This window comes from Conger conger, chromosome 15 (genome assembly GCF_963514075.1).
Source record: "Conger conger chromosome 15, fConCon1.1, whole genome shotgun sequence".
Classification (NCBI taxonomy): domain Eukaryota; kingdom Metazoa; phylum Chordata; class Actinopteri; order Anguilliformes; family Congridae; genus Conger; species Conger conger.
Genome location: NC_083774.1, coordinates 17,589,612 through 17,610,030, shown reverse-complemented (window position 1 = coordinate 17,610,030; position 20,419 = coordinate 17,589,612). Strand labels below are relative to the sequence as shown.

The 20,419-nt window shown below is 48.1% G+C and overlaps 1 protein-coding gene across 1 annotated transcript; it reads right to left on the bottom strand.

The window, feature by feature from the left end:
* Positions 1–183: 183 nt before the first annotated feature.
* LOC133111936 (protein GOLM2-like) lies at positions 184–19,622 on the bottom strand. Its single transcript, XM_061222576.1, has 10 exons — positions 18,287–19,622; positions 10,595–10,649; positions 9,758–9,860; positions 9,010–9,100; positions 7,601–7,724; positions 6,923–7,003; positions 6,583–6,837; positions 4,200–4,343; positions 3,015–3,182; positions 184–1,840 (listed from the first exon to the last, which is right to left on the bottom strand). The coding sequence occupies exons 1-10, from the start codon at positions 18,611–18,613 to the stop codon at positions 1,764–1,766; spliced, it is 1,425 nt and encodes a 474-aa protein (XP_061078560.1). The 5' UTR covers positions 18,614–19,622; the 3' UTR covers positions 184–1,763.
* Between the last annotated feature and the right edge of the window lie 797 nt (positions 19,623–20,419).

Genomic DNA, 20,419 nt, shown 5'->3' with positions numbered 1-20,419 from the left:
AAAATCAGTGCCTTGCTGGGTTGGTATTCCAAAGGTAGCTTTACAACCACTGTAAATTCAGAGACACAAATACTGCACACAGCTGAAGTATCTACACTCCGGACTCTTGGCACTCGCGTGCACTCTTCTGCACTCCTCCCTGAACAATGCACAAGCAACTGCAAGTTAGACTGAGCACACACATTATGAATTACTTATTTTAATAAATTAGGATTACACAGCATTCAGGGAATATACAGAAACAGGTGTTATCTTTAGGATGGTGAGAATTAAATCATGTGATGTGGTTCTCCTTCCCTCATGACTGTGAGAAGTGTTAAGCCAATGTATTAAGTTAGGAGAATGACCCCCCCCAGAGACATTACACAATTCACATTAACGTTCCCACCACAGTGATAACAAAAGCTCTCATTACCTTCAGGAGCTGATCACAATTTCACATTTTTCTTTGTGGGAGAGAACACGGGTTGGCCTTACGTTGTTATTTATTTATGACCCCCCTGCCAGGTCTGTATATGTGTCTAATGACCTATTTTACATCGCGTTTAAATTTTTTTTAAAGGAAAGTCTCACCAAGGTACATTCAATGTGCTGGCCCCACACATTTGTAACTGATTTTGAAATCTATACAAAAAATGCGAAATACTTATCTTAGGGCCCATTAATGAAATACCTGTTAAGAATAATAGTTCATGTCACACAGACCTATTTACTATGTACATTATGCACGCCTAAGAATACTATCTAAAAGCACAGTAGCGGAGGCTGCTGAACAGGCGTCAACTCCAGATGTGCAATGAGTTTGCCAACCTAATTATAAACGTGGAGTAGGTGTTGCTGCCATCTTTTTCAGCCACTAGGTAACAAAGCTTGCGATTTCCCAATACATGCAGCAGTTTGTTTCTTGATGGAGATGAGGTCCAAACATTTCAGTAGTGCTTCCTGGAGATGTGGGAGAACGTCTTGGCTGTCCATGCACAGGGCTTAAGCCCTTCTCCTTTTGACCAGCAAGAGTTCACAAACAGAACTCTCAGTTCCAAACCTCTTTTACGGTATTTCGCTTTGCACTGGATACAGCTATTCCAGGTCTTCATCAAGAAGCATCTTCCCAGAGAACTGGTCTAAAAAAGCCATAGTCAATGTTTCTTGTGCTGGAACACTAGAGAGCCTGCATATTGGGGTCAGTGACAGCTTCCGACGCAGGCCCAAGCTGCCAGTGGTCCCCTGTCCCAACCAGACAGCGAAGCTCCTGTAGCTCTGGACATACCAACATCCTGCACTGTCCTGCTCACAGCTGGGTACCCCCCTTATACATCTACTAGTGTAAGACCCATTCTCTGTAATGAAAAAGCATGATCTATTTACAACAGTGTGTCTATATGCATTTCAAATCAGAAATGTATTCTCACAAAATATGCATTTTGTAAATCAAACAGTGATGGACAGATTGGTTGTAAAATAATCTCCTGAAGATCACAGTACTTGAATGTAGAGTTTCAGCCATTCTACAGAATCATATTCTGACCGGTACCATTTCTTGCGAATTTTCTCTGGCTACAGTGGAAAGCGTCTAGGACAATTCTACCCACCATGTCTTTACTGTCTCTAACCAGTCTGCAGACGAATGACATCAAAGCACCAGTATAAAGGCAAAAGCAAAAGAATGCTTTCCTGTGCATTTTCCTGTCATTTCCGTTGATTTACAGAAGCCTTTTCCATTCCATCAGATGATGTTGATTTTTGTTTTTGAGCCTTGTTGTGGTCTACAGGACGTCAATGACTTGGTGTCGCTTTCCGTAGTCTGCAGGCCTCTCTCCCTGCAGATCCCGGTCTTCATCATCTGAGGGGAGATCGAAAGAAAACAGGTTCACGAGATGCTCAAGACCGACTGATGAAGCACATTCTGCCCTCTGTCATAGCTACCTGAAATTAACAGCAAGTCTGCAAGACACTGCCTCCCCGTATGAATCTAAAAACACCTGGATTAAGTCCAGTGGCAGTTTTGTAGGTGGGCTATTTCTTATACCTGTTATATGAAATTCTGCCATTCCTACCTTACATACTGAAACGTAAGAGTTTTTTTTGCTATTAGCCTTCTGATTTAAAGGTGCAATAGGTCATTTTGGACTTCTAACGGCCAAGAGAGGAATTGCAGCAACAAACACCCTCAAACCACAACACTGTTCATCCCTCCCCCTTCTCTGTTAACTCGCTGACGTTCCTCCACGCCTTTGGCTGTGGCAATTAGAAACAATTTCCGACCAATGAAAATTGGTTGCATTATTGTACAGCTGTACAATGTTTTGGTACAGGTCGGTCCTGTGAACAGCATATTTTGAAGCCCGAATTGAAAGACTATAAACACAGGCAAAGGAACAGGCAGAGTCAACATGTAAGTGAGCCTTTTTCAATACTAGGAAGGGATTTACAATGGTCTTGTAAGACTGTTTTAACACAAAAATCTTAGCTATTGTACCATTAATGGGCAGTCACTTCATAAATGTGAAATTAAACATAAAGTGACAAAAGCCTAACAATCACTACAGATTACATATGGAACATATTCTCTCCACGACCGAAAGACACAATCCTGTAAAGAACTGACAATGTGATATCCACAGCAAGGGGAACAATATGTCCACACATGCACGTGAAACCTGGTGGATTGTGCAAAAACACAATCATGCACAGACGTTGGTCAGAGGCGGAGGAGGGCACAGGGACCTTTGAGCACAGTTAGTGGGCAGGGAAAGCAAGCAGCAGGCTGCAGTGAAAAGCATGCTCAGGTAGTAGCAGCTTCAGTTATTGGGGCAAAGACCACGCTCACACACAAACAGCCAATGGTGAGCCAGAGTTAGAGCACATTGATGAGAGGGACACTGGTCCTGCCCTGCCGGTCAAGCTCAGTTAGCTGTGGGTGGGACGGGGTGCAGGTACAAGCTGCATGCTAACGGGGGATGTGGACAGCAGCGGTGGGGCGAAGGAACAAAGTCAGGAACGTGGCCCAAGCTCACCTTGCACATCTTCCTCCCCACCGTCACCGTCCTCTTCCTCGTTGTAGGCCAGTTCGGCCTGCTTGTCCGCCTCATACTCACCCACGTTCCCGTCGTCCCCGTTGTAGTCTGCCAGCTTAGAGCCGTGCTGCGGATCTACAGGGGACTCGTTCTCATCAAAGAAACGGCCTGCAGAGCAAAGAACAAAATTGGGAAATTGATTGAGAGGGAGGAACAAAGACATTTGAAGTTTGGAGATGAGACAATGGGACAGAAATGCCTAAAGGAACAAGGGTAGAAAATGGAGAATAGAGAAAAGAGAAGAAAACATGGTGGCGATGGGGAAAGAGAAGTGATAGTACGTTGGAATGCTTGACAGGTCAGCATGACAGGAAGAGGAAAGATGTAAGAAGAGGGGGTACAAAGGGAGGAAAAGAAGGGTGGAGTGACAAGGCCAGGTGAAAGGAGACGGCGAGTCTGAGGAAGCTGAAGCTGAGCAGCACTAAGGCTGATCACCAAGAGTGATCATACCCCCAGCACACACTCAACAAAATGCTTAATTCTACACTTCAAATACAATTCTGCAAACTAAGAATTTTATAGCTAAGTGCTGGCTCTTCAGTCTCATCAGATATGGAAATCTTCTGGCAGGCTTTGAAGATGGCTCTTGCAAGCCAGCTTCTAAATCAGCCAGGTTTTGAAGATGGCTCTTGCAAATGTGCTTGCATTAAGGTCAATGCCATGCTTTATAAAACTGAAGGACACTTCTTCAGCAACTTTCCTCACCCTCAGCCTGAGAGCTACAGTATAATTCCACCACCATCTTCATTATTCATAACCCTCCACACCAATGCTTATGAAGACCATTTCATCAATACAGAACAAGGGGCAGTGATGTGCTTCCACCAATCCATACAGTGTTCACCTACACTCCACGGGTAGCTTAACTGCAGCCAGTGAGTCAGTGGGAGCATTTCAGTCTACACAGGCGTTTGAATTCACTGGTCTGGATTCAGTTAGTGTCTGTACGCAACGCTGACTCACAACTTCATAAATGCAGTTTGCTCAGCTCGGTGAAATAAATGGGAATATTGAATTTGCATAAAGTCATGTGTAAGTCAGAGGTAAAGATGAATGCTGAGTGGCTCCAGATGGGGGTGGGCAGTGTGGAAGGGCTCCAGCCATGCAGAGGGGAGGGATACTCACTCTGGCGGTGTCTGGGCGGGTCCACTGGCACCGAGTCTCGGGCACGACGCAACTCCATGGGGTTCTGGGGGATGTGGCCGGGGATAGGGGCCGGGGGCTGCCCAGCGCTTTTCACTTCCTGCCCCTCCGCCTTTACATCAGGAGCTGAGCAGAGTGAGAGAAAAGAAAACGCACGCAATCAGAGCGAAAGACTGTGAAAGACACAATAGCCGCTTTTATGTTTTTACCTGTAAGGTACGGTGTACGTGCTCAGGGTTCAAGTAACTATGCTCACCGGAGAGAGGCTGCTGACTACTGAGCCAGGAGCGTAGTGTTTCCCAACCAGGAGGCAGCATGCCTTCAACATGTACAGAATCTCATGGCCTACCACTCTCAAAAGCAAGCGACATACTGACATTCATGAGACGTGTCAACAGTAGGTCTGAATGTTTTTCCGGGGTTTTAATGAAGTCAGGAATTTTAATGACATTTGTTTGGGCTTTTGCCAAACACGGCACACCTGACCGGCCTGATGGCACACTGGTTGGGCAATGCTGCTTCAGATCCTTGTTTAAACCCTACTTCCGTTCACTCCCAGAGCAATCCTCCATGAATACAGGGCTGTTTTATGGCAGAAGCGAAAGGCTGAGGGAAGCCCAAAGGAGCAGGTTTCCTCTGGAGAGGCTCTGAGCTGCAGGACGCTAAGCCTGTGCTCCAGCTAACTCAGAGACTAGCAAGGCAGAAGCGCATGAACTCACGCACCCTCACACACACTCTCTCTCTCTCTCTCTCTCACACACACACACACACACACACACACACACACACACACACACACACACACACACACACACACACACACACACACAGAATTTAAGGACCCTCATAAGCCCTGTTCCGCTCCGACAGTCCTCAGGACTTCATGTTGAGTCTCAGGAGTTTATCAGTTTCTGATTCACGCACTATTGTGCAGTAGATGACGGGGCACACTGAGAGGAAAGGGGAAGATTGTTAAGCATGAATGTAGCAAACAAAATGCAGGACAATGAACAGATGAAAGGGCGATTCTCTCTGGGCTTCGTCTCCATAGGGACGCCCACTGCGGAGGCACACAAACTCCTCAAAAACAAAACGAAAAATTTGATTTCAGACACAGACGTTACTTCACTTTCCTGGCATTTAGTAGACACCCTTTTCCAAAACGAATTTCAGTACAAACACAACTGCAAAATCAGGTCCAGGTGTAAGACTCAGCCACACACTTGACCAAACATCTTTTAGTATCAATCAATCCCATCTGCCCTGCCACTGGTGAGATATTGCACATGCAAACCCAGACAAACGCATCATACACAAACACATACATCCAGACACACAAACAAACAGCACGCACGCACGCACGCACACAGAGACACACAGAGACGCACACAGAGACACACAGAGACACACACGCAAGACTTTCTTGCAATTCCTGGCCTTGCCTACTCGGTATCCTACTCTGCTGTGGGAGAAATCCACATTTTAATGGGGCTCAGAAAAACAGACAGCCTCCCCTATCAGTGCAGTGTGTACAGTCAAACCACACCAACCCTGTCCCCTCACCATAACACCTGCCTGAGGGAGCCACTGCAGTGCTGATAAGGTGACATGTCACTACTGGAGGACAGGGAAAAACTTTACTTCATGAGACCGAGAATCTGTACAGAGCCAAAATATGGACCAGTTATAGTCTCTGCTCTGATTAGAATAACCGCAACAGTTTCCATGGTGTGCAAACTGACACCACCACTTTTGGAGCAAAACAGTGACAGGAATTTCAACAAACCGAGGAGAAACTGAAGTCCCCGTGAAATGGGAATAATGGCCTGCTTCCTTCTCTCAGTAAACAGGAAGTGGAGAGGGGCCCCTAATTTGTCTGAAGGGGGAAAAGCTCAGGGTAGGGTGCCCAACCCTAGCAAGGGGCCGCTACAACTCCTAAAGCTGCCATTACAGGCATAATGCATACCTGTTATAGAGACATATCATTACGTATCAGATTGTTTATATACCTCTATATGTAATAATGACAATTTGCTATTCACCTGACGCTTTTATCCAAAGTGACTTACAGTTGATTAGAATAAGCAGGGCCCAAAAGCTGTCCAGATCTCATCATGGCTACACCGGAACCACCAACCTTCCGAGTGCCAGTCACGTACCTTAGCCACTAAGCTACAGGCTGGCCCAAATGTGCTTATAATTGAGTCACACTGTGAAATGTTTGTTTAATTCATACATTTTCAAACAAAGATTATCACCAACTGTAATTGTTTCTTCATTCAGCCCATAGGAGGCGAAGAGATGAAGGGGAGATGGTGGGAGAAGTGGGTAAAAAGCACATCCACAGAGGAGACGGGTGGCGTACCCCTCAGCTGCCTGTGCTGCTCCCCCAGCTCATCCGCCCGCAGGGCCGCCTTGCTGTCGTCCAGGAGGACGACGGGTGTGTCCCCTGCAGCCTGCGGCCCTGGGGCCTTCTCCGGGCCGGGCTGCAGCTCCCGCGCGGGCCCCCCGTCCTGCTCCGCACCCACCACCCCGCCCTCCTCCTGCTCCTGCTCCTGCTCGTCTGCAGCGTTCACCCCCTCCTCCAGGGGGCTCTGCATCAGAGCGGGCTTCCTCAAGGCTGTGGGGAACAGGGAGGCAGACAGGGTTAAGGCTGGTATTTGGACGGTATCTGAATGGCAATGTAGGGGGAAGGGGACTCTTACCGAACGGCACGTCCTCCATCTTCCCCACTTCACTGTCCTCGATGCCGGGCATGCCTGCGTCACTGCCTGGCTTACCCAGATCTGCAGGGCACAGAGGAGAGAGACTGAGCACAGGCACAGAGGAGAGAGACGGAGCACAGGCACAGAGGAGAGAGACTGAGCACAGGCACAGAGGAGAGAGACGGAGCACAGGCACAGAGGAGAGAGAGGAGAGAGACGGAGCACAGGCACAGAGGAGAGAGACTGAGCACAGGCACAGAGGAGAGACTGAGCACAGGCACAGAGGAGAGACTGAGCACAGGCACAGAGGAGAGACTGAGCACAGGCACAGAGGAGAGACTGAGCACAGGCACAGAGGAGAGACTGAGCACAGGCACAGAGGAGAGACTGAGCACAGGCACAGGCTCCTCGGCCATGGAACAGTCGTCCAGTGCATCACATCAGCAGCACAAACACACCAGCACAGGCAACGCACACTTTGAAAAGAGACTTCTGGGAGATATGCATCAGGAGAGAACACGTGACACAGAGATTCAGAGTTCAGTCAGTCAGTCTGAATGAAACATCATACACAGAGGTGCTGGTTTAAGCAAAAAAAAACCCATTACAGCAGTATTCCTTTAGGCCAGTGAGAAACACATAAATGGGGTAAATGGGAGAGACTCAAAGCGCAGCTACCTTTCAGCTCTGGGCTGTCGCGGCGGTGTGTGGCCTCTGTGTGGCGCTCTCCGCCGTTCTGCCCGTCCGTTCCCCCGCCAGCGAGCCCTCCAACCAGAGCGCCCACGCGGTTCTCCTGCAGGTTCTGAGAAAGAGCCGGAAGCCCAGTCAAAACACAAGGCTCTTATCCTCCTTATCCTGTTTTAACCTTACCGTCCACTGTTCAAACAAACGGTCAGCTGAAGACAGCGCAAACACATACGTGTGTGTTAGCTAAAGAGCAAGAGCCCAGTCACTGCCTCTCCAGCCCAGTGGAGGAGCAGTCATTGCCTCTCCAGCCCAGTGGAGGAGCAGTCACTGCCTCTCCAGCCCAGTGGAGGAGCAGTCACTGCCTCTCCAGCCCAGTGGAGGAGCAGTCACTGCCTCTCCAGCCCAGTGGAGGAGCAGTCACTGCCCTGGTGGTCTGCACGTGTGCAGACGGTGCAGGCATCCGATTGGCCAGAAGACTGGCCCTTGTGTGGTGAGGTTGTGGAAACCCTGCCCACTCAATGCCCCTATTCCTGGGTGGCAATATTAAAAACAGTTCCATGTACTGTAGGACTCCCACTCAGGACTGCCAACCATGAGATGCATCACTGTACCAAGGACTAACCCTGTAGCTGGACATGCCACCCAGGAACCCATATCAAATATCCCTTAAATAGCAGATAGCAATGCATATATCCAGGCTGACTGCATGACCAAAATCTGCGTTAAAATAACCATGCTGTCAGCAGTATGCAAAGGGCTTGAACGTAAAGCCTCTTCAAACGGTTACAAGTCCAGGGCAGAATCTATAATTACAGCCATTACTGTGACCTAGACATACCTACATAACTGAACATTTTACTAAAACCATTTCCCCCATATCTTAGTACACCCTCACAACCTTACCACTCGTACTCGGGTTATGCATGCTTTCCACCAGCAGGGGGCAACAGCGGCTCATGAGAGGCTAAAGCAGAGCCCAGCTCATTTCAGTTAAACGGCATTCAGACCCTCGCAGCCCTTTACGCTCAGCTTCAGCGCTCAGCTGCATGTTAATACGTTTATGTACGTGTGAAATCTAGTATGCCGTCTGTACTGCACCTCATCTCCTCTTATCACACATACCTCAGCTGGAGAAATGAGCCCGCTCGCTTCCTCATTGGCCATCCGTATCACCCATTACCCTCTCCCCTCCTCTCTCCTCTTCCCCTCCTCTCTCTCCTCTTCCCCTCCTCTCTCTCCTCTTCCCCTCCTCTCTCTCCTCTTCTTCCTCTCCTTCCTCTCTCCTCCCCTCTCCTCCCTTTCCCATCCTCCCTTCTCCTCTCCTCTCTTTCCTCTCCCCTCCTCTCCTCTCCTTCCCTCTCTCAGCCCTGTTCTTCTAGTCCTCAGAGGCCAGTACCCACCTGTCTGAGCTTTGCTGCCTCCTGTTCCAGAGTCTTCTTGCTGTCCTCATACTCCTCTTTCAGCGCGGCAATCTGACGTCCGCACTGCAAGCTGATGCACACACACGCACACACACATAGAACATACAAAGAACATACAGAGAGAGTCAGACATTGACACTGTAAAGGCATGCATACGTCATGTAATTTCAATGTGGTTCCCTGTTAACAGTTACAAATCTTAACATGAATGCACTAAGTACATGCAAATCTAGTGTACAGCTAGCACATACACGTCCCTGTGGAACACTTGATTTTTGCTTGCACAGTCCTAGTTGTGACTGTAAATATAGATTTTTATCTTGGTATTGAAAGTGTGGTGCGATAGCTGCAGACGGCTTGTGTGAAACAGCCTCAAGGCTTTTACCTGTAACCCAGCAGCCTTAACAGAGACCGTAAACGAGGAACAAGTCTACCTGTACCTAACTGGGCCATCTGCGGTCATGTGACCATGCAGTGAGAGGCGAATGGACGATCACTCGGAATGTTCCGGTAAACGGGCATCACCCTCTTCGCTCTGGTCCCTCACCTCTCATACTCCAGCTTTCTCTCCAGGTGAGTGCTGTTCCCTCACCTCTCATACTCCAGCTTTCTCTCCAGGTGAGTGCTGTTCCCTCACCTCTCATACTCCAGCTTTCTCTCCAGGTGAGTGCTGTTCCCTCACCTCTCATACTCCATCTTTCTCTCCAGGTGAGTGCTGTTCCCTCACCTCTCATACTCCATCTTTCTCTCCAGGTGAGTGCTGTTCCTCCTCACCTCCCGGAGCTGCTCCTCCTGCTTCACAAGCTCCTGCCGCAGCTCCTTCAGCTGCTCTGCTCCCACAACGCACACACACACACACACACACACATACGTACGCACACACACACGCACGCACACGCGCACACACACACGTACACACACGCACGCACACACACGTACGCACACACACGTACGCACACACACGTACGCACACACACACACGTACGCACACACACACAAATGCACGCACACACACACACACACACGTACACACACACGCACGCGTACGCATACACCCACGTATAAACACACACACACGTACGCACACACACACAAATACGCGCACGCACACACACACACGTAAGCACATACACACACGTATAAACACATACGGAAGCACACAAACACACACACACACACACACACACACACACACACACAAGCACAACTGTGAAAATCATCACAAATTCCTTCATGTACCTTCAAACCAAAATGGGCATTCAGAAACACAATCCCTTCAAGAGATAAGAAATCACTCCAATATATAGCACCATTACCAAGGGGTGGAGAACCAACCCTGAAATAATCATTTTGAAAATCCCAGGTGGAACACTATCAATATTGCCTATTTGAACCCAATTGCAGAATGCAAAATTTCAATTACTGGCTTCAAGTGTCAGCTAAGCGAAGAGAAATGACTGGACAAACGAGCAGAAACATGTCTGCTGTTATCAGATCAGACGATCCTGCTTCTGCTGCTGCCATTTCGCTGGGCCCTGGGGAAGCCTGGCTGCCACTGCCTCACCTTTCAACCGCTGGATCTCCGACATCTGTGCTGTGAAATCACTCTGCAGCTTCGTCTGAAAAGGAGGAAGAAACAGCGGCATCGTTAATCCCGATTTTTACTCGTCGTACGACTCTCGCGACAAATGTCGTATGACGCATTTTCAACACCTTTTCTCAGTGTCAAACACCTCTATAATGTCGCAGACAACGTCATACTCGGTGGCACAACGTTTATTGGACAGGATCTGCCAGACGGAAAACACCGAAAGTCCTTGTCATGGACACGTCTCGTTTTCAAAGTTCGGCTGGCAGGAGTTGTCAAACTGTCAGGAGTTTCGTTACCATAGACACAACAGAACGCTCACCGCAGACCGTCGCCGAAGTGTAAATGCAAAACGTTGAGTGACACTCTCATTTCTGCTGTACACCATACTGTGCGACGAGTATAAATGAGGCTTTAGTCTTCTCCATCTCCACTGGCCACAGCCAAGTGTGAGTGAAGCAAATTGTTAAGATTTCATTTGAATTTTCAAAAATGCAACTGGCCCGGAATATCTTCTAGAATCTTCTAGAATCAGGCCAACTAAATACCAAAAGAAAAAAGACTGAAGAGACAAAGCTCTGCTGACCATGGCTACCCAGATCATGAACCTGCAAATAACTGAGAGACACTGAGGTATTGCTGAAACCAGGCTTGTGTTTACGCCCCCTTTCACTGCAGATTCAGTGTTAGGACAGTGGCCGGCAGAACCCTGCAGCTACAAACAGGATTAACTGCAGTCAACTGGATCCCACAGCTGAGATTTCTACTGCTTGGGTTAATCTCAGCAAGTTTGTTGAAATTTGAAATGTAACTATGCTTCTCAGCCATGCAGCAAGTTCTCCTGATTCAAGGATTCTGCATCAGCAATATTCCAAACTCATGTAAATCAATACCCCCCTCTCTAAAATCTATTCAAATACCTGAGCAAGTGACTACAATATGAAAATCAATTTGGAAGTGCGCATCGGAGAGACGAGACTCTGGATGAGAGACTAAATAAGTGCCAGGTCTCATAATGCAACAAATCCAGCGAGCGATGGATGCAACATATTTGCAACTTGAAGTTATATTTAAGCATTCCAATCGAATCGGAGCACTAAACTCGTATTACATTTAGCAGAGAGTCAATAAGATTGAGAAAATAAACTCCAGAGAAGGCATTATGCAGAACACACCAAATGTACATCAAGTTAACAGCCCCTAAGAGGCAGTGTATCACTTTCTGTGCACGCAACGTCCAAACAAACACTTTCCCTCGGTTTTATTTTCTTAGATTGGGCAGAGCTAGTGTGTGGCCAAGGGCCCAGCTTTCCAGCCATTAGTTTCACCAACCCATGTGAAGTGGCCCCGAGTGAGGCCTACGCTTTTGCTCAAAAAGCCTATTTTCCCACTGGACTCCATAAATGTTTGACAGTAAATTTAAAATATTTCCGCTCATATACTGAGGATACATTTTGATGTAAAATCTAGTGCCCCCTTGTTTGGCAACTGCCCAAGTCTTTACCATGGCTCCATTGCTTCATCCACCATGGCACACAATTGACTCTGCGTTTTCTTCCTTGTGCGTGAGACTTGGCACGAAACCACAGACGCAAATGACCGTGAGCGGTGAGCAAACCAGCTGCCCTGCGTAGATGAATTTTCCCCATTGGTTTGTATTGGTGTTGGGTGTCTCTATATATGATGTATTCAGCGCGTGTGTCAGCGTGAGGTGAGCGACGCTCTGCGCTGGGCTGGGAGGAGAATGACCGGCGGATGTCGGCAGTGACCCTGGAGCAGACGGACGCAGTACTGCAAGGACGTGGAGAGGCTCTGCGCAGAACGTTAAGCCTGGCCCGCTGATGTCATCCCCAGCACGCTGCACAGGAAATGTCCGCCCTGCTCGTTTGACCTACCCTCAGAGAAATGGCGTCCTTAAGAGAAGCCGGGACGCCCGTTACTCTTTCACAGCAGTGAAGGCAGAGAGAGTCACGTCCTCTGTCTCAGAGCCTACCGTTCACCCTCCTGCGGTGAAGGGCTGCCTGCACACGAAAATACAGCGCCCAGGAGAAACGGCTAACCCCTTACCTGCACGCCGTGAAGACTGCGCCCAGGAGATACAGCTAACCCCTAGCCTGCACATCGTAAAGATGTGCCCAGGAGATACAGCTAACCCCTAGCCTGCACATCGTAAAGACTGTGCCCAGGAGAAAAGGCTAACCCCTTAGCCTGCACATCATAAAGACTGCGCCCAGGAGAAACGGCTAAGCTGTGCTTCCACACACATCTGGCTTCCTGCTGCCACAGCACACAATAACTAACTGCAATGACAATTTGCCAAGTAACTTTCACTAAATAAATCTTTGTATCTTACATCACCAGGGACAATCAAAAGAAAAAATTTCCCACACCATAATTACAGTTTAAATTCCACCAGAAATGGTGGGGAAACAACTGTTAAGTAATTGCATACTAATAATCTATATTTTATCATCTACATTAGTAGTAGCTTCGAAAGCGCATGACATAATATGAAACTATCAATGGCTTATAGGTACAGTTTCATATTATTATGTCATATACTGCAGAGGCAGCTGTTGCTGCAGAGGTACTTGTACGGAGGTGTTGAACAGACCAGATTAGGACGAAGCAGCAGTGGGGAGAGGACGTGGTCTGTAGACAGGGCAGAGGGCTGCATCGGAGGTGTTGACTCGTGACGGAGCTGAACACTCTGCTGGGGACTGAGGTGTAGCTGGTGTACTGCAGTGTGAAATGAGGCAGAGGCTACCTGCTTGCTCTGCACCTTTCAAAGGACACGCGACAAGCTGAAGACACAGCAGCTGCTGCAGCAAGGGTGTGTGTATGTGTGTGTGTGTGTGTGTGTGTGTGTCTCCTATATAGACTATTCCAAATTTGTGAAATAAAACTAAAAAAAAAATAAAAAATACAAATCCTATTCCTCCTCACACACTAATCTAGTTCATCTCTGTTGAAAGGATTACTCAGTGTGTATGTGCGTGTTCCCTGTATTTGGAGAATAATATCCGTGACTAACACAAATCTGTTGACTGTGTCCTGCAAACAAAGCAGTAACAGTTATTTGCTGTGGGGATTGTGGGATGGATTAACCAGGACTGGGTTCGTAGTCGACGAGCTCCTGTTCACACCAATAGCGCAAGATGCTCCACTGAAATCAGAAAGCAGTTTGCCGTAGCGGCTCCGTATCTTGCTTTGGATAAAAGTGTCAGCTTCATGCATAAACAGTGCTGAAAACAAACAGTCACCCAAAGTGTTGAAAATCAGCGCGAATGAGACAAACACCCACGCCCACGGACATGAGTCTGAGATGTAAACAGGGAACAAAGCCTGCCCATAAAACCCCAGCCTTATTCTGCCAGGGAGGGAGGCAGGCATGCGCAGGGCTGCCAGGCAGCGGAGACGTGTCACAGCTTTGATGTGCGAGCCTCCTCCGGGGCTGTGTCCCTCATCAGCTCCCTGGGCGCTCTCCCGTGTTGCTGGACGGGACCGCACTGAAGGTGACTCCGCCAGCGGAGCCCGAGGCTGCCAGGATGTGACGCGCAGCCCGCGGTGAAGCGCCAAACCCCGGCAGCGCCCGGCTCTCAGGAGCCAAACCTGGCACGCTGTGCCGCAGCCTACAGCTCTCACAATGGAGGGGCACGGAGAGCCCAGCTCCGGAGGAGGGAGGAGGTTTCACGCTGAAGTGAATCACTCAAAGCTGCAGATTCAGAGGACAGACCTTGCCTACGGCTACAGACTCGCCACGCCACACACTGCCTCTTTAGCCTCTGACACTTCTCATAGGACGGCCTACGCGCGCTCGTTAATCACGCTCCTCCCCCCTACTCAGCGCAGACGGTGAGTGGGCGTCAGTTCCTGCTTGGGCATGCTGTCCAATGAAAGCCGCTCTTGACGTGGTGGGTGAACTCTCCTAGGGCCGGTTACTGTGCGTCCCCTTAGGCAAGCCCCCCACGTAGGTACGGTTACACCCCCAAACCTTGCCTGGAGCAGCTCTTCTGCGTAACCCCATCACGTGCTGCCCCGGACCCCACCGTCTCAGCTCCTGACTGCGTCGGTCAGGAACCCCAACCGGCTCGGTGGGGCCGGGCAGAGGATCTCCAGGGCAGGGCGAGTCTGCCCAGAGCCCACAGAGATGGAGGGCATGAGGGAGACAGAACGCAGAAGGCTTTAATTACTCAGACCATAATTACCACCGTAATCACATCTGTCGTGGAGACACAAGTTCCGGAGTCCCCTGTCCGGCAGTAAAAAGAGAGGCGAGCAGTCTTCTCCAATCCCGCTGCATGGTAAACGGCTGTGCTGAGACTTCCCTAAGCAACCAGAAGGGGACAACCCCCCCCCCCCCCCCCCATATCCACCCACAGTCAATAAAACACTGAACCCGATGGCTACACTTATTTCCACCGAGATTCATTCCTCCCTTATCTGTCGCTTGTCTCTCCAACGACGGATGCACCCCTGGCAAACGGAGCCCTTCCCACGCGAGCTTCAGCAAGGTTACCGTCGCCCAGAAGATGGAGGCGACGCCCGGCTCGCAGCTCAACGTCTGCGGAGGCTCTCGTTTTGCGCAGCGCTCGTTTTTAGACTAACAAGGTCGTGACAGCGACAGAGCCTGACGTAACGTATGAGAATGCTGTCATGTCGGCCTTGGCAGCACGTCCTGAAATCTGCTAGCTGAGAGCAGGCTTAGAGTGAGCTTAACACTTACTCACACTCATACAGTTTGACTAGCGAACGCTCCCGGGTGCTGAAACCTTATCATACCCAAGTAACTAAGCTTGGAAATGCACTTTCCATGTCCGCGGGCTCCGTACATGCGAGTTATGTCATCATCCAACTTTATTTATTATTTTATGATGAACCAATATTTAACCAGAGTGGTCATACTGAGATTGCAGCCCTGGAGCATACAAGTGTTTGGATAGCGGGCCGAAAGCAGTCGGTTGGGACTCAAACCTGGAACCTCCTTCTAAACTGCTGAGGTGGGACAGCATTACTTGGAACCTCCCCAAAAACATGCCAGGTGCAAGGGTCTCTTATTCAATGATGAGGTAGATGGCTCGAGCCACAATCATATTTAATAGCCAGCACCGCATCAAAGATTTACATATCATTTACTGAAGCGATTCAGGCTAAGCACTTAGCTCAAGAGGCCATGCGGGATTTGTGCCTTCAATTTCTTGATTTCCATTAAATAACACTAGGCCTACATTTCAGGTCAAAATTTAGCCAGTGCGGGTGCGGTAGTGAATAGCTCACCACGTTCCTGTTCAAATATTGCCTATGCGCAGGTAAAACATTTAACACGTTTATCCACAGAAAACGGTCTGCTGCAGAGGTGTGTTTGTGTGTGTGTGTGTGTATGTGTGTGTTCAGAGTCACTGGTGTTCCAGTCCAGGTCTGCACTTGACGAAAATGCTGAAGCACGCAGGAACACATGCTGTCGTTTTCAGAGCAGTGTTTGTGCAGTTTTGGTTCGCTAACAGCAAATGGCTGCAGGATGTGGTCCCTTGTGGGGTCACTGAAGCTCTGAACTCACAGGGTTCAGAAGCCCTAGCTGAGGTTTCACACTCCAAATGAACAAACAAACAGGATGCAGGTACGTGTGTGCGCATGCGTGAGTATGTGCTGCATTTGCAAGTCTTTGTGTGCGTACGTGTCTCTATGCACGCATGTATGTGTACAGGTTTATGGGCATGCGTGCATGTATATGCCGCATGTGCAAGTCTGTGTGTGTGTCTGTGTGTGTATGTGTACAGGTGCATGGGCGGGCATGGGTGGGCATGGGTGGGCATGGGTGTGTTTGTGTGTGTGTCTGTTTGTGTGTGTGTGTGTGTGTGTGTGCGTGTATGTGTACAAGTGTATGGGCATGGGTGTGTTTGTGTGTGTGTGTGTGTGTGTGTGTGTGTGTGTGTGTATGTGTGTGTATGTGTACAGGTGTATGGGCACGGGTGTGTTTGTTTGTGTGTGTATATGTGTACAGGTGTATGCGCATGGGCAGGTGCATGCGTGTGAGACTTGCAGCCTTTGTGGCGTGTTGACACAAGCGCAACCCTGGTAGCAGCAGCATAGAAACAAGACCTTGTTATTGGAGCCTGGAACATCAGCAGGACGCATACAGATAACAGACTCCCATCACCCACACCCTGAGAGAGAAGAACTACACACCCTCTCTGCTCTCCAGTCAAGGCAAACGCCATTTCACAATGGCAGACGGCCCGTTCCTCTTTTTATACAAGCAATTAGTTTTTATACAGCTTTTGGTTGTTGTTGTTGTTATTGTTTTCCACCTCTAATTGAAATGTATTTGTTCTGCGATGCGCACTGGAATATGTATGATGAAACTATCGTTTAAATGTGCACCCAGGGTGACTTATAAAACTAGAGAAATAAAAACCAATTAAAAACCATCCATCCACTGAACGGCTTGGCCTTTACGGCTGCTTTCCTGAATACCGAATACAGTGCTGCGAAATCCACTGCTTTCAGAGAACAGCCCTGTGTCCTTTAAGATACCCCCAGAGCCATTTATTTCTCTGTGAGAAAGGAGACATTAACCATTCAGCAGACGCGCACCCGCGCTCCTCACCACAGCGCCGAGCCGCTCATCCGGTAGCTCCGTTATTTGTCACCGGAACAGTTTCAATTCATTTCATCCGTCTTATTCACGAGCCGTACTGTTGTATTAGCGCTTTGTTGAATCAATACAAGCTAATACTGCAGCCAATGAATAACAAGTGAACATAATTATGTGGAATATTAGCACAGAATCCCTTGCGATCGCTAAGCTCAACTCTTTCTTGTTTCTTTGAAATGAGTCATGGCTGTGAGCGCAGTAAATGAACTACCTGGATGCCTGACATATCTTGAAAACTGCGTATCAAGGACTGTTCGACATCCCTTGGGCCAAGGCAAGTTGCCTGTAGTAATACCCCAGGCTCCCCAAATGTATGCAGCGATAAAGCCAGGGGAATATGGAAGCAGTTTCAGGCTAAAGGTTGGGTGACAGTCACAGAAATCATATAGAGAAAAACCACAGACCCTTAACAGGGAAACAAAACAGGAAATGCACTTGAGCTTATAAAGGAGACCAGCAGACTCCACAATGTAACATACGGCAAGGCCAGGCCTTCAGTGAGCTTGCGGGTCCCCTGACAGACAACTTACACCTGGGAGGGTGGAGCCTGCCAGTCAGTGAGTGGGTTTGGTTGCCATGGCACAGATAAGGTTGCAGCCAAGCCACCCTATCACCAAGATTGGCACTCAGTGTGATATGTCACTTGTATATGTAAACAACTATCTACAGGTACACTTTAAACATAAAAATGCTGTGTTTTCCCTCACTGTGGAGAAACACAAACAGCATTTACAAATGAATGACATCATTCTCTGAAAAAAGTCAAACAATTACTGTGCAATTTACATGCACATTAAGTCCTGCTTGTGCTAACTCAGTCCACATCCCACACATTTGCAAATACCTGATTGTGCTTTGTACAGTCCTGTGTGTGTGCGCGGAAAACCGCACAGCTGTGACCGAAGAATACAACCCACAGAAGCTAGTTAAGCAATTAAAAGATCCTCACCACTTCTCTGTAACAAAATGTATATAAAAAAATGATAAGCGACGGAACATGAGGCCGATCCTACCTTCTCGTCTGTGCACTTTTTGACCTGCGCCTCCCGCGTCTGCAGCTTGCCCTCTAGCGCGCTGTAATCGCCGTCCTTCTGATCGATCTGCTTCCGATGCGTGTCCGCCTGCACCATCAGCTCGGAGTTGCGCTTCTCCAGCCGGCTGCGTGCTGCGTCCGTGCGCTTCACCTGCGTCTGCACCTCCGCCAGCTCATCCAAAAGGCGGCTGTGCTTGTTGGATACAGCCCAGTAGTTGAATGACAGTATCAGGATAACCACCATCAACGCGATCAGGATGAAGGACGGCAGGCGGCCTCCCCTTCGATTTGCACCGAAACCCACCATTTGAGAAAGTCTTTGATCTGACGCCTAGGGCCACGACACAGATCTAACTATCCGTAGTCAGTAAATTGATACACCTAACTAGCTTATTGTGACATTCGATTTTACCCTCACCCACGCCTGGCTGTCCATAGAATAGTGGCGATTCGTGGTACCTAAACTGATCTGACGCTGTAAAACTCGTCTTAAATGCGATGACACTGACGTGGCCTCCACCTCAATCGTAGCAGCAGCAGTAACAGGATTTCACGCGAATCAAAAGGCTTCCTTGATTTAAGTACAGCACATTTGACACAAACCATCTATTTATTTGATTCGTTCAAGGACTAGCTGGCTTGCTAAAAATCAACTGAATATATACCAGACTCGCTTTGCAGCTTAGCATTAGCAATAGCTGGTTAGCTATTAAGCAACGCACGCATGGTTAGCAATCAATCAAAACAAAATAAGTAGATCGAAAGCCAAAAGAAAGCAAATTACAACTCTAGCTAACTGGCTAGCTACTCCCCCTGCAGCTACACACTAGCTAGCTAATATCTAACTAGCTAGCCGTGCGAGTTTCTTGTCCTTCTAACTGGAAAGATTCGGATACAATGCTGCACGGTTAGCTTTCTTGCATGCTAACATACATTATTAGCGAAATATTGCTAGCTGCGCTTTAGAGTCTGAGTTAAATGTGGCATTATGCTCACAGAAGATTGATATTACTCAGTCACGTCCAAGCATAGTTTTTGACAACCTTGTTTATATGGATACTTCCTCTGCATCTCTTCTCAACCGTTTCCCTTGACGCCAAGCTAAGTTCACTCCCAATAATGTTTCTTTGCTAACAGGTTATATCGTAATGGTTTACAGTAAAGTTAGTCGTCGCAAAATATAAATGATGCAAACTACTAACATTTCGAAACATCTTTCTTCGAGTGGGTAATCCCTTGGTTAATTTCCCAATAAAGACAGCTGCAGTCTTTATTTCAGACGAGACATTTCTACCAAACGTGTAGTTCTTCGTGAGAGGTCCAGGTCTGGATAACTGGCAATACCTATATCCAATCGAGAGAGATGTCCCTGATACACAAAGAGCTATGATTGGACAGTTCTGAGGCTGTTCTTTTTGACAACTGGAGGTGGGACACTATGATGGGCGGGGATACAGTGCAATTTCGGGACAGACCAGCACTAACCAGTGGGACAGACGGAACACCATTCAGAATGTGCTTACATAGCTTGTGCGGTTCCACGTTTGTAAGGAAAAATAGAAAATTGACTGGAGTCTAGCTAGATTTGACATGTTGAAACATACAACAATTACGAAATTACTAAAGTTCAAGGCATTTCAGAATACACGGATGTTTTGTAGGAATGAGAGTAGTTTGCGGACAACAACTGTACTAGATTTGCGTCAGCTCTACTGTGGAACAGGATAACCTCCTTGTGTGCGCGCTTGCGTGTGTGCGTGTGTATGTGTGTGTGTGTTAACGAGTCTAGTGCACTACCTTAAATGTAATATATTTAAGTTATCACTGAAGTTGGTTCATTCATGTGCCTTCACATACAGTATCTCGTAAGACATACATAAAAACCCCTCATACCTGTAATGCACGTCTTCTTATTTTACTCACATTGCCATATGATGTATTTACGTTTTATGGCATTCACATTGTGCTGTCAGCAGAATCTAACATTTTCTGTGATATATTCTGTTTCTGTGATAAGGTAATATACGGTGGATCATCTATATTTAAGCACCCTTATAAAGAGCACTCAGTATGACTGGTAAATGATTGCACTAAACCTGAGAGGCAATTTTAA

Coding starts and splice junctions, on each gene's coding strand:
- LOC133111936 (XM_061222576.1), bottom strand. CDS start 18,613: ATGGTGGGTTTCGGTGCAAATCGAAGGGGAGGCCGCCTGCCGTCCTTC. Junction 10,650..18,286: donor AAAAGTGCACAGACGAGAAG/GTAGGATCGGCC, acceptor CCTCCTTTTCAG/ACGAAGCTGCAGAGTGATTT. Junction 3,183..4,199: donor CCCGCCCAGACACCGCCAGA/GTGAGTATCCCT, acceptor TTTGCTCTGCAG/GCCGTTTCTTTGATGAGAAC.